A 15,006-nucleotide genomic window follows, 5' to 3' on the forward strand; every position below is an offset into this window, starting at 1 on the left:
GATCTTGGAAAACCTACCTTTTTGGCACATTGGTCAATTTTCTGTTTTATAGCTTAAATAAGGTACTGGGTGCTTATCTATCTTGTGTCAAAATTTCAACTTAATATCTTTAAGCATTCCTGAGATATGGCCAATTTTCTCTCCTGTACATTACAAACTAACTTTTATGGTAATGTATTGAGTTCTGTGAGTGATTAAGGGTGACAAATGGTGACAAACCACTTTGTTTACCAATAATTCCGTTATTACTATCTAGAATACTTTAAAAGACATTTCTGATAGTTTAATGAAGTATTCTTGGTACATTTATGCAATTAAATGCCATGTATTATTGTCTAAGACTAAGTTTTAGCCATTCCAGCACCTGAACAAATCACCTAATTTGTAAGTTAATTGTTGTCCCACGCATGTGAAATTACTACATGGTCTGATATAATCATCCATATCTCCTAAGAAAAAGAAGCTATGGGTGTGAAACTTCACAGCAAGAAGGTTTAATAGTTGCTTTATCCAAATGTGCAAAAAAAATTAATATTGAAAAAAATGTTGAAATTTTCAATTGAGTTTTCCCAAAAAGTTTGCTTGTGCCCAAAAGGTAGGTTTTCCAAGATCCGGTCACATATCATGATAAAATTTTCTATGTCGTGATATGTATATGTTATACTACAGATATCATGGTATTCGAAATATATACCAAAAGATATACAAACTTAAAAAAGATGTTATAGTGCGAGGCGAAGCCTCACGCTATGGCATCCTTTCCTAAATATGTATATCTTTTGGTATATATTTCGAATACCATGATATCTGTAGTATAATATGTTAATACAACATCTCGTCTCCCACTTGGAAGTAGTAACAGCAATTTCTAATGTTTTACACCATTATTAGTACTGGTAACTAATTCCTTGTGATTAGCATGCTGAAGAAGTATGCACATGTGTTGCAGAAAACAATCTACTTGAAAATTGGTCAAACAATCCGTAGCAACTGTTGCTAGGCAACAAAATTTAAAGCTGACCTAGTTATAGGCCTTTTGGCAGTTGCTTAGCAACCGTTGCTATGGTGTCAAAATTATTTCTAAAATCAGTAGTGGTTACCTAGCAACGGTTGCTAGGCAACAGTATTGTTGCTAGGTAACAGGTATTGGTTACTATGGTACCACTAGTTATCAAGTCGGACATGCCTAACTGGTAAAACAACCAAACACTATCAAGAATTTTTAGCCAATCAGATGCGTATATCAAATGTACAAGTGATATACTGATTCTATTGGCTAGTTTGCTGTAGTATATCAAAAATATACCACAAGCTGCTATTGGAGTTTTTGTACAGGACACGATATTGATGTTGTATTAGATATAGAATCTTTATGTTGTGATATAAGCCTAGCTATAGATTTTAGCTATAGTTAGAGAAAAATGTACTCAAGATGTGATTGTAAACTGTACTTTTTGATAAAAGAGCATGCAATGTTGTATGCTAGTCATGTACCATGCTATATTGTACTTCTAATACATTAGTGCTACACGTGTCATCAGTGTAAACACACTAGCTGAGTGATGAGTTTGTATATCGTGATATATATCCTATCGTGTGCTATAATCGTGATAGGAAAATGTCCTATATCGCATACCACTACTAATAGTTAGACTCTATTTTGGGTGAGTATTAAATCTCATATACTCCACCTTGTCTCCACGCCTTCAGGCACAATATAACACATGCTCAAAATCTAGGTTTATCCAATGAGTACACATTATTAACGTGCAGTGGTGTAATGAGGACGTTTATTTTGTCACGTAAACATGCATAATTGCCATGGTACTAGCATAATCATGAGAAAACTAGCCCCTTTTCCAAATCTACAGCAGAAACAACCATGGATGAGGTAAGCAATCTGAACATAATAAAATAGAGCCTAAAGCAGTTATACAGGCACAATGTGGAGTTTATGTAATTTATAAACCCTCAGGCCCTTAGTAGCGCCCTCACTTCACTCGTGCGCTACAGATTTGGGCCATCGGGTTTATAAATTACATAGACTCCACATAATTGTGCCTGTATAACTTGTTTCAGTCCTTCTATTGCTGTGTTTCCTATTAGTAGCTTTTCATTCACATACATACATTTAAACTTACATGTTTTTTAACTTTTAATTCTTCCAATTTCTGCTTGTATTTGTGCATTTGTGCATCACCATTGTTTAGTTCTTGCTTTAATTCCTTTTCAGTGGCTTCATATTCAGTGGATAATTTTTGAAATTTTTCAAATGATTGTTCTACACTTTTTCCAATAGCAAAGATGTCTTCAATATTCCTTTCCAATTCCCTACTTGTTTCTGAATCATCCTTTTCAACCATTATTAACTTTACCTAATAAACACACATATATCAAGACACACGGTAGTGTATCGTGCGGCCCAAGAAGCCGGCACGCAACACCTGTGAGTATATTGACAGGAAGAATGAAAACACAATTTTCGCACCTCCGTAGCTCTGTGCTGCCTTGATGAAACAAGACGTTTTTGTTGTGGACACGCTCTCCAACTTCAGTACTCCACATTCCAAATTTGAGCGAAATCGCTTCAAGCGTTCCCGAGATATGCGACTTCAAAAATTGGCTTAGTTTCTTCGTTGTTTTTTTTCCTCCTTATTTTTCTTCCTCTTTTTGCACACTTGCAAAAACTGCTATAAAACGTGCACGCATTATCTGATTGCCTTGAAATTTGGCACACAGAAAGGGGGTATAAAGGCGCATCTCGGTACCAACTTGGCTGGAATACAATAAACAGGCAAAGAGTTATTAGCGATTATTCACGAAAAATAACACCAATATGTTGTCACACCTACAGGATAAACCGCTAATGGAAGAAGCTGAAAATCGTTGGGTGAATGGGTTAACTATTGAATCTCAAACCTTTTGTGGTTTGAAAGAAATCAAGCTAAAAACCAGGAAAATACAACGAAAAAACCAACAGTGTGTAACAATTATGCAATCGAGATTAGCTAATAAAAAACGACTACTTGCCACGCCTACCAGAAAAACCGCCTGGGTAATGCTTTGAAAATCACTGTACAAATGGAGTAATCATCTTAGAAAGGCTCTTCAACGGTGTAGAAGAATTAGACTTAAAGACACGGAGTTATAACACGAAATTCAACTTGATGTAGCAAGTGCGAGATCGAGATACTCTAATAGAGCAGTCATCCTAATAGAGCAGTCACCCTGAAGAGAATTCAAGAGATCAGCTAGAAACAAGTAACCTGTATAGACATCAGCTACAAACAAATCACCCTGTAGAGAGATCAGCTAGAAGAAGTTACCTTGTAGAGAGTTCAGTTACAAAGAAACCACCATGTAGAGAGTTCAGCTAAAAACAAATCGCCCTGTAGAGAGATCAGCTAGAAGAAGTTACTTTGTAGAGAGTTCAGCTACAAAGAAGCCATCATGTAGAGAGTTCAGCTGCAAACAAATCACCTGTAGAGTTCAGTTACAAACAAATCACTCTGTAGAGAGATCAGCTAGAAGAAGTGACCTTGTAGAGAGTTCAGCTACAAAGAAACCATCATGTAGAGAGTTCAACTGCAAACAAATCACCCTGTAGAGAGATCAGCTAGAAGAAGTTACCTTGTAGAGAGTTCAGTTACAAAGAAACTACCATGTAGATAGTTCAGCTACAAAAAAATCATCCTGTAGAGAGATCAGCTAGAAGAAGTCACCTCGTAGAGTATTCAATTACAATGAAACCACCATGTAGAGAGTTAAATATATGTATTATATATATATAATTTGTACATTACTTATAAAATCAGAAATATTTAAAGTATTTAGCATCTGCTTCATCTTTTCTTCTTCCTGTGGTAAAGAAAAAAGATAGGTTAAAAAAGCCCCAAAGCTGGCCATAGGCCGGCTTTGGGGGTATACAAATGCAAAAAGAAGTGAAATCTAATCCCAAACAGCCAAGTTGTAAGAAAAAGAGTGCGGCCCTCAAAAAGGCTATGGTGAAAAAAAATGTGAAATCCAAGGTGGTGGCCTAGAAATGGCTGTGATGGTAGGTTAATGGTAAAAATTTAATAACAACAATTCAGGTGAATTTTGGTGCCGCTTTCACCATAGCCTTTTTGAGGGCCACACTCTTTTTTTTACAGCTTGGCTGTTTTGGATTAGATGTATATTTACACATACAAACATAATACAAAGGGTATCAAAGGATTATGGTATAAATGTACAGGGATATATAGGTAGGTGGTTAAAAATTAAGCAAAAACACTGGTACTCTGTGAAATTTAGCAGAAAATAACATGATGTCTTCAAACAGTCAGTTGCATTTCAAGTTAAGATGAACAAAACATTACAAAATTTTCAATGATTTTTTTCTCGGTAAAAGTGTCAATGAAAATACATATAGATCTGAAATGATTACCATATAGCTAGAAATTTCGTGAATTATAAAAAATGCAAAATTCACTTTTTTTTATATTTCTGCAAAATCTTTGTCCCTCAAAAATTTCCAGCAATACAGAACCAAATTTAGTATTTGAATAGTTTGAATCATAGAAAAAGTAAATAATTTGAACAGCTTATTCTACTTGAAATTTATGATTATATTTATAATTCTCTCTTTTAAATTCCATAGTACTACCTTTTGTTCTTTGTATTCTACTTTTAGCACAAGAATCTTTGGTAGTGGGTCAACGGTTTTATGCATTTAAATATGTCATGTATATTTACACACATGCACAAAACAAGTCAGCAGAAATACATACTTGCTTCATTTGGTTCAGTAAACAGCTTACTGCTTCTTCATAGTTAGTGACTTTAGTACCTTTTTCAAACTCTCCTTTTGCAGCTTCTGATACCTGCAAAAGAATTAACACATATACATTAAATTCACGTACATTTTTCAAATACATATACCCAATGGAAAAAGGAAATTTTTACACAGTAATTGTTCTAAATAATGTACATTAATTTTATACATTTATATGTACCACTGTTCACACCTCACTTAAAAGGGAAGAGAAGGCTTATAAATGCCATTTAGCACTGCTAACAGTACTCAGGATACAATAGGCATAAAGACTGATTTTGCCGGCATTTTGTTCTGTTGCAACAGTAGAAGAATGGCATCCAGATGGCAGGGAAATGGTAACAAATTTCCGCATGAAGAGTGCCTGAACGCCATTGAAATGGTAGTGAAATGCCATTAGTTTTAAGAATATCTAACTATACCATGCATGTGTACAACGGTGTTCATTTCATTACATGTATATTTTTGTTACTGTGAAAAAATGAATTATAATATTTAAAATTTCTGTTCTATTTTTACTTCACAGGCCTAATATAAATGCACATAGATATTTCTTTAATAATGAGATTGTATGCACTTATTTCTACAAGTGAATTTAATGTGTTGGAATTGTTTATATGATCATGATATGTGGGAAATAACGTAGCTTGTTGCATCAGTGAGAACTTTATTGAACTGACCCACGGCACTATCCAGTGCCTTTTGAATATCAGATTCAATATCTCATTTACCAAACTACCAGAAGACTTGTTGATATAATTCATAGCCAGCTCAAGGAAGCTGGCACAGAATCAGTCAATAGTTATCTACGACATCATCAATCTTGTTAAACACATCTTCAGACAACGTACTACAATGCAAATCCATGTCCACATCATAGTGCACTTGGATGCTTGCTTTATTACATTTATCACTACGTATATACTCAGCCATCTGATAAGAATGTTTTCTAGTCTGACCCATATACCATGGAATAGCCAAAAGTAGCATAACAATGTCATAACAATAATGTACACACTGTTTGTAGTCAAGCAACAGAATTATGTGAAGACTTACAAGGTAAATAGGAGAGCACGAACATGTACAAATGCAGAAAACTACATAATGCTATGAAGTATTGCAATAACTAACTCTATTGAACTGTCAGTCTACTATTGTTGATACAATTAATGCAGCGCACAAACATCACATGTACTTACTTGATCTTCATGGTGTGCTGCCTTGTCCCGACCGTAGTGCAACACCACTATCAATTGATTGTGGTGGGGTCTGGTAGATGTGCTGGAGTTCGCCTGCTAGGAGGGGGTTGGTGGCATCTTGTTACTAGGACTAAGCCCAGTGATTGGTTTGTAGGTTACCTCAGCTAACCTGAGCATTCAATATTAACCATGAAATTAGCTTGAGTGAAGGGGCCACAGAAGGACAGTATACAAGATCGCAGGCTGTCTTTTCACCCAAGCACAAAGCAGATAGTAAGGAATGACAATAAACAACATTGTTAGGCATATGCAATGTGACTAGGTAAAGTACACAACTACACAGTCATTCGGTGCTTGTACATGCATTATAACATAATTTTGATGGTTTTTGATCAGCATGTGAAATGAGTTACTTGGTCATGTTGGCCAATTACTTTGGAGACAGTCTGATATATCTCTGGTAGGCTTCACTTTGCCATGGTCTTGATCCGAAGGGGTGACAAACCGGCTTGATTGGCTGAAGTAACAGCTCTGATGCGAAAACTATGTGCGTTATAGAGTTGTGGATTTATGTTGAGTTTGTGCAGAATACTGGCTAAGGCTGATGCAAAGAGAGGTCTGGTAAAAATGGGCCAGGGGAACAGAGGCCCATTTTGTTCCCCCGTACAATGAGGTATTTCACAATAGCATGAACTGGGCATATGCTCTTGTTGGTTTTGGAGAGAAAGACGGAGGCACCTTCTCTATAAGGGTCAGTTTTGGACTGTTTGTAGCTGCACTACTGTTGGTGAGCATCGGTTGTTCAAAGTTAGGTCAGCAAGAGAGAGAGAGATGATAGGCTTGATCGTAGTTGTGTTGGGATGGAACAGTGAACTTGTTTACTTGAATGAAGCCAAAGAAGGCTACACAACAGGCTGCCCATAGCATCTTGGACTGATAAGTTGCAGAGTGCTTGGTGAGGAGGTGCTTGATTTTTATATTATTCCCATGATGGTGATAGAGAGAGGTTTTCTGGGTGATTTGGTTATGGCAGACTCCTTGTGCATGCCTTTTAGGAGTTGCTGGACACTAGGAGTAAATTGAGAATAAAACATATTGTAGTATCCTTCTGTAACATGTGCATGTCTAACAGCTGACAGGTATAGTTTGATTGTAGCAAAGCTTAAACCATGTGTTGCCAAGTGATTAGAGAACAATAGTAGTGTCTTTTCAGAAGTGGGAATACTGCAGAGGAAGGATTGCCAACAGAATTTGATGTACTATCTGATACCAGCTTTGTAGGATCTTTGGGTAGCTGGGGATGTCCCTTGGGAGTAATACCTCCTCATCGCTGTGTACAATCTAGGGAGTCCTGAAGTAGTGATATCTATAGCACGGGAAAGCAGAGCTCACATGCAGCATCTATATACCTACATATGTGTTAACATGATGAATACAATAAAGGTTATTAGCAAGAGTTAATAATAAGAGAGGAGAGTGTCTAACGCTGCATAGGCCTATAATAGATGATTGCACAAAAGTTAAACGGCTTCCTTTCCGTGTAACATATAGGCTTCTAGTATTTGTTCGTTTCCTAACTGCAATTAGTTTAGCCGCACCGTGATGAATCCTCGAGAATATTCGAAGACTGAACTAAACACTGAGCTGGTATGTACAGGGAACAGTGCTCCTTCAATTGAAGAATACTCAAAGGTAGGGTAACATGGCGAAGCAGTAAAAATTCGAAGCGATACTCTGCCTTTGGTTCAGTGTTTGATTTCTCAGATGCTCTCCCCCACAGTTATCTTCGAGGTTAACAGCCACACTTCTTAAGCAACAGAGCGATGCTCTTCGTGGTGAACTTGATTATCGAGTTGAACGCACGCCCTTGTGTCTGGGATAGCCTTTGTGGTTATATGCGAAAATATACTAGCCAGTCTGTACATTACGTGGAAAAGAAGCCATTTAACTTCTGCGCAATCATCTATTACAGGACTATACGGCGTTAGACACTCTCCTTTCTTATTATTAACTCTTGTTATTAGCTTTATTGGAATTAGAGAATGGAAGTGTTTGTGCAAATAACTAGAATAATCAAACAGTTGTACATGTCCAGTTGGTAGAAACTGCAAAACATGTGCAATGACTAGAGACTGTTCAAACAATATTTAGCAAGATGTCCTTGAAAAGCTTTCTGAACTTTGGCGAAGTCCAGTCTGGTCCACATGGAGAAACATTTTTTGTAGTGATAGTGGGATGGGTGTTGGTAGCGTGAATGCTCTGGGGTTTGTTAGATGAAAAAGAGATAGTTCATTCCTTGAGAGTTGATCAGCTGCAGTAATTGTGACTCCCAGAATATGTGTAGCTGTCAAGGCAGTGTCATAGTGGGCAGTAAAGAACCAAAGACTGCGGAGTAGATGCATTACAAGAAGTGGCTTGGCTGTGCCTTTGCTAATAGAGGTTACAAGGCTGAGGTTATCGCATTGTAGCAGAACATTCTGTCTAGCTAGCAGTGGACCCCACACAGCCATCATTAAAACAACAGAAACAAGCTCTTTTTCCATGATGTCTTGGCATGCCCGTCCATCTGACCACCTTAGTTGAAGCCAAAGGCAACCGTGGACAGCACCACAGCCCCATGATCCTGAAGTGTCTGTCTAGATAGTAATTTGTGTGGGTAGTGCAATGCTAGGTCCCATAGGATACTTAAGCCATTCCAATGGCACAGAAAAGTGTACCACCAGACTAAGTCTGAATGAAACTGCCTATTTAACCTGATTTCTTGAGTTTTGCTGCAGCAGTGTACATTCTGGCTGGGTATGGCCACATCTTACCGCTTTTGTGGCATGCTGAAGTTGACCAACTAGTGAGAGGATCTTGCATTTAGTAGTATTCTTCTTCGTAAGCCACTGCCCAAGTGTTTCCTGTATTCTGGCAAGTTTTTCATCTGGAAGCCTAATTTCCATATGGCATGTGTCAATAATGATTCCCAAGAAGGAAAGGGAAGTGGTAGGACACAGTCTCACAATTCTCTAAGTAACTTCATTTCTGACCTTCAATATTTGGTAGAGGCACCAGGAAGGCACTATAAAAACTATTAGTCTTGTGTGCCAGACGCACTGGCACGCGAGACTACAAAACTTTGATGTTTTTTGCATTCCACAAATCAAAGATAATATTGATAAACAAGGTTATAAACACATTCATTTTCATAACTGACAAGCACTGGTGTTGACACCACAAAGTCTGTTGAGGTTTAGTCTTGTGACACCACGATTCATCAACAAATAACACTGCCTTTGTAAGGCTACTCTGAGTTATTCAGTCGTATTCGATTGCACACAACTTTTAGCTACCATATTACATTGCAAACATACACTACTAGCTTTTTCACTCATGAATTACCCATGAAAAGTATGAAAATATTTTTCATGGCATATTCATGTTGCACCACATGAAATTTGAAGATTTCATGGGCTATGAAAAACCCATTACACATAAAAAAGGAATGAAATATTATAATGAAATTGCTGTGAAATTTATGTGAAATCAAAGCCATGAAAAACACATGAAAATCATGAAAACAGAGTTACTGTATTAAGCTATGAAAGTCCATAGCAATGTAAATAGCATGGTATAGACATGAAATTCCACCATGAAAACCACGTGAAAAACCATATTAATGCTATGAAAACATATTGCAATACGTGTGCTAAACACCAATGAAATATGTATGCTAGTGTCAGGAAACACTTATGAAACCAACGCAAGAAAATGGGTCGCAGGTGCACAGTACGTGCCAGCCAGTGAGTGCATGCTACTTGTTGCTATAAACACCACTATAGTTTTGTACCATCAAAAGAAGCTGGGTGACATCCTGCCAGCTTGAATCCTTCATGAACAAACTCATGGATAATGGCAATGACTACAGTAGACTCCACGCAAATACTTCCGCAGCTGCATTATTAATTTGATGATCCATTTATTGAGTAGGATTTACAACTTCTTCAGGTCAAGCTTCAGGTTGAGCTGGTCTGACACTCTCCCTGTTACAATTGCCCACTGTTGCACTGTTTTCCCTTCATTTCACGAGGCCGGGAACACTTACGAGTAGTAAAAACTTAGCTGTAGCTATGTTGAACCAAATCAGCAACATGAATCATATGACACGGCTGGTGACTGACGACATTAGCTACCTGAAGAACCAGTCTAGTAGAGCAACATCAGCAAATTAATACTTCAGTATCATTGTATCAGCTTGAGAAACACACGAAAATCTGATGCGCTCCACTTCAACCTGGCTACTCCCGTTGTTAAAGAAATTGTTTCTATGGTAATTCTGTTTGATCTAAACAATGCGCAAGTTAAAGAAAATTTTGTTTAGCTGATAGCCAGTCGTTTTCAGGGTGGAAATCGATGCATAAGTGCTCTGGCAGACATCACTGATGTTAAGTCCCTGGCGCATCACCTGGCCCTAGAGCGGGTCGGCCGTTACTTGCTGATGCATCTCGACTCAGAATCCGGGCTCGGTAAGCAACTAGTCTCATGTATGTCCATCTCATAAATTGCACATGCAGCACTCGCCAAGGGTTTAGTCTTGGTTCAAGTCTACTGTACCCGTACGCCGGGCTAGCTATCTATTGTTAAGTCTTGGAGTAGAAATCATCACTTTCAAGACAAGTTAATTTCTTCACTGAAGTGCCGGCCTCCATTAATTTTCTTCATAGAGAGTATAGTAAAACCTGGGTTTATGGTTTCTTCCAGACTGATCCGATGGTGCCCTTTAGGGGCACTGACTTAGCTGTAATATGAATATAGTAATTAACATTGAGCATTATATCCATGCATGGTGTTCATGTGTGTGTATGGCTCGCTATACTGTACGTATGTAGCTACATCATACATTCTCACTCCTGGACCTTGCTTGATCTGTAGTGAAATCAAAACTTCAGTGAGAACAAACACGGCGTATATAGCAATAATTAAATTGCACATTAACAATTATAGCTATCCCTTTTATTATACACTGTAGCTAGGAATTTCATGGATGTCACATTCTGTTGCAGACAAACACAGCTACAAATAAATAAAATAATAAATCAAAAAGTTCAAAACTACAAGATTACTTGCCTCGCAATGAGGCGCTCAGCAGTTAGTTTGCGTGACTTGGATTTGGCCATGAAAACCACTCAGACAAAAAGCGTTTTGTTATCCTCACTATCCTACAAGTTGAAGAACGTTGGGCTTAAGGTGAGAGCTAGTACTATAGCTTATTCACAAGCATTTCCGCTTGTTTTCAAGTATAGATCACATCCACATTATACTACTGATATGTAATATAAAATAACAACTCTACTAGCAAGCTTACCCATCTAAGCCTTTAGTAAACTTCACAATTATGCCATAAACAACCCTTTAACACTGATTAAAACATTAAACTTGCATAACCGAAATTGTCCGTGATATTTCTATGATTTGTCTGTGTATCATACGTGCGTAGCTAAGTGTAGCCAGAACATACCAGCTGCCTACCTATAATTGAAATTTTCAGGCATGTACTGTACATATCGTATACAGTGTATGTAATATATCCAGTGGTTGTACTCTTGTATTGTCTTGGGTGATTGATCATCTGGCGCAGGCTATTAGCCTGCTATAGTATGTATGAATCAGAAGTGAGCTGTAACAAGGGGCATTTGGAATTTTCCCTGATACGTATGCCTTCGGATTGTTGGGAATACATATCAGGCAAAGCCCTCATACCTGTGTTACAACTTACCAGTATAATTCTGTAGGATCTTCACCGGTCCCTGGTCTTGAGTCCACTGTTGCTACCTACTCTTTTTAGGATGAGTATATATTTGATACAGTATATTGTACTATTCCATTATTTTGTTAATAAATTCCAAGAATATTCCTAGAAATCATCAGATTCCCAAACTGTTATCTCTCTGCTATAATATAGTGATACTTTACAAGATCATCTTTGGGATATAGTTTTAATGGGAACTGCAATGGAATATAAAATGCAGTATCACGATAAATTAGTTCACAATAATTATTATGTGACCTATTATCCATTCCTTATGCTTAAATTACAGAAATCTTCTCTTTGCCAGTTATGTTTGACTGACACACTCCCTTTGGTTGCCATATTGAAGGAAAGGGTGGGCACTAACAAACAGATCTCTGAATCAGCTGCCACGGAACTGTGATGGCCAAGTGAGGAATCTATATAATTATTTATTTCATCTATCTGACAGTGTGTATTCCTAGTTTATAGATGCTTTGAGTGTGCCCTATGGTTACAGATGATGCTGTCAAAGGAGTGAGGACTGAAAATACCAAACACATTATGAAACTAAGCCTACATGTGCAATCTGAGTTTCGTTAATAATAATAATAATAATAATAATAATAAAATAATAATAATAATAAAAAAAAACAATTACTTGCCACACCTACCCAGGCAAACTGCTAAAAGTAATGAGCCAAAATCGGTATATAGATTAATCATCATAGAATGGGTGGTTTAGAAGATTGGACTTAAAATCACTGAATTATTAATGTAAAGACAAACTACTGAACTTGTAGTAAATGCACGATCAAGATACTTTAATAGTGCAGTTACTCCATTAGAGCAGACAGCTACGTACATATGTAATAAGCACACTCTATTAGAGTGTCCGGGTACGTATGTTACAAGTCATCCTGTAGAGAGTTCAGCTGCAAAAAGGTCACCCTGTAGAGAGTTCAGCTACAAAAAAGTTACCCTGAAGAGAGTTCAGCTGCAAAAAAGTAAAAATTCAGCTACAAACAAACCACCCTGTATTGATTTAGTAGTATGTGCTGTTGCATTGCACATGCGTGAAGCTATATTTGAGTGGTACTGTACCCAAACACTTGATTTTGATACAAACACCAAACCAAGTCTTATACATACCATGTACAAACACTTACTTTTTTCAATGGTGCTACAGTAAAGTCTAGCAATCCAATAATACTTCCAAGTGACATTGCATGACGATCATGGAAAGGCTGAGGATTGGCAACCTGAATCAAGTAATACTATATATACAATATATGAACAATTAGACTAGCCTTAGGAAGTCGCTCATCCAATATCACAACACTGCCAATTTTTAGAAACAAAAATGATTCAATAATGAAAGCTTCCTTGTGTTGGATTGCTTTAGCACACAAACTCTCAATAGCAATCTCTGGTACATACCAAACCATCTGTATGGATTGTTCTTCTGTGGAATCACTGGGTTGAGCTTGTCCCAAATACTCTGAAACAAAATCTTCAATTTCTAAGCCCTCTTTCAGTGATATGTCAGAGTAATCCTTATCAACAATGGCTACCATCTTGCAATAGCCAGGAGGATGTGGTAGCTTATTTTTCTTCAAGTGCTCATGAACATCTTTCAACTTATTTTGGTAATTTATTTTCTTTTCAAACTTTTTCAGCAAAGCAAGAGCTCTAGGTGAATCGACCCTTTTGATTATAGTGAAAAGCAAACGATGACTACTCCAATTCCAGTGTGACCTCATTATGGCAAATATATTATAGATTGATTTGCATGCTTGAATACGATGTATTTCTTCTTGGCTTAGGATTGGAATGTGTTGACCAGTGGTTAGGTGCAAGCAGACTAGTTTGATTTTATCCAGTTTTTTATGCAGGCATTCATTTAGCTCCTCAGCAATGTCAGCTACAACAGCTGCAAATTGAGAACTTGTTTCATCAAAAGTAGCAATATGACTATCATGAGTAGAACCTTTTGGAGATGTTTCATCTATCACCTTGGCTGGATATAAACATCAAGGTAATATAGTAACTATATACATGTGTAGTAACTTCAGCCTCAAATGCTCATGGGAATACATATTTACAAAACAGATATAAATACGTAGTTTGTATATTAATCTTTCGAATTTCAAATTTAATTAATGTGAATGTTATCTACCAAACACCAATATAACTCTTATATACAGAGCTCAGTAAGGCTTTCGAGCATGTTTGTGTATAAACTATTAGAGTACAGGGTATTTATATAGTTAAGACAAGTAGGCAGTTTAACAGGCCTCAGGTTGAGCTCAGCTGCACATGAAACTGCTCAAGGAAGCTCCTGTCAGTGCCTGATTTCAAATGAAATGCTTAATTGCGTTTTCATGTGGTTATATTAATTTGTACAAGCAGCTGCATATACTGGTGGGAACAAATTAGAGCGAGAGACACCAACCCACAATCCAGTCAAAAATCAGTCCAGTGTCCAGTCAGCTTTCATAACTTCCCCCTCAAATATCAGCCCAAAGTGAAGGGAAGTGGTTGCAGACTATTAGCTTGCCAGTTGCAGTACTGCTTGAGGGTAGGTACAGGTGTATTCAAAGACATTGCCATGTACGTACATAGTAATTTGTTGATGGTTTGGTAGTGACCACCAGCCAAACCCTAGTATACAGTGGGGTAACCTGCTTATATTGAAGTGTAAAATGATCCTATAATTTGATGACCATTGGTCGTACTGACTTGTGGGACACATTTCTAAGCACTACAGTCAGGTAACAGATACGTGTCTGCCCTCGGCCTTCACGTAGATTATCAGACAGGCCATATTACAACCATAAAATAGTGGAAAGTGACTGCATTTTTATGCATGTGCTAATGATGATCCAAAGTTATGGAATATCAAAAGTTATGAACAGGCTTGCACCCAACAGGTTTGAATAAATGAGGTCCCACTGTTCCATTTGCTTGGACCTCTAGTTCAATTTTAAATTAAACATACTAGTGTTAGTTATGTCAAACACAGCTTTAATATCCTTTTCTTTAATGCATACCATACCATAAAATATAATATTAGACAAACAGATACTGTAGATTGCGTGACCGTTGTCAAAAACAAAATTTAAGGTCAATGATATCACGTGGAAAGTAACTAATTGAAAGCCATTATAGACCGAGTTTAAAATTAAGTTACAGCCAGTCTATCCGATTCACATGCAAGTAGT

General features: G+C 37.3%; 2 protein-coding genes and 1 long non-coding RNA gene across 4 annotated transcripts in view; 1 reads left to right on the forward strand and 2 right to left on the reverse strand.

The window, feature by feature from the left end:
- LOC136254802 (protein NLRC3-like) overlaps positions 1–15,006 on the reverse strand; it is a 101,616-nt gene that overhangs the window by 77,684 nt on the left and 8,926 nt on the right. The gene's annotated exons all lie outside the window — the stretch shown is intronic.
- Positions 1–15,006, forward strand: part of LOC136254807 (uncharacterized) — a 123,472-nt gene that overhangs the window by 47,919 nt on the left and 60,547 nt on the right. The window lies entirely within an intron of this gene.
- Positions 1–15,006, reverse strand: part of LOC136254804 (uncharacterized) — a 53,974-nt gene that overhangs the window by 15,095 nt on the left and 23,873 nt on the right. For both annotated transcript variants that reach the window (XM_066047544.1, XM_066047545.1), the window contains 4 exons: positions 13,093–13,802; positions 12,952–13,044; positions 4,770–4,862; positions 2,142–2,375 (listed from right to left, as the gene is read on the reverse strand). In XM_066047544.1, the coding sequence (XP_065903616.1) occupies positions 2,142–2,375; positions 4,770–4,862; positions 12,952–13,044; positions 13,093–13,802 (1,130 nt within the window). The remainder of the gene's footprint in view (positions 1–2,141; positions 2,376–4,769; positions 4,863–12,951; positions 13,045–13,092; positions 13,803–15,006) is intronic.

Source organism: Dysidea avara, chromosome 4 (assembly GCF_963678975.1).
Source record: "Dysidea avara chromosome 4, odDysAvar1.4, whole genome shotgun sequence".
Lineage (NCBI taxonomy): Eukaryota > Metazoa > Porifera > Demospongiae > Dictyoceratida > Dysideidae > Dysidea > Dysidea avara.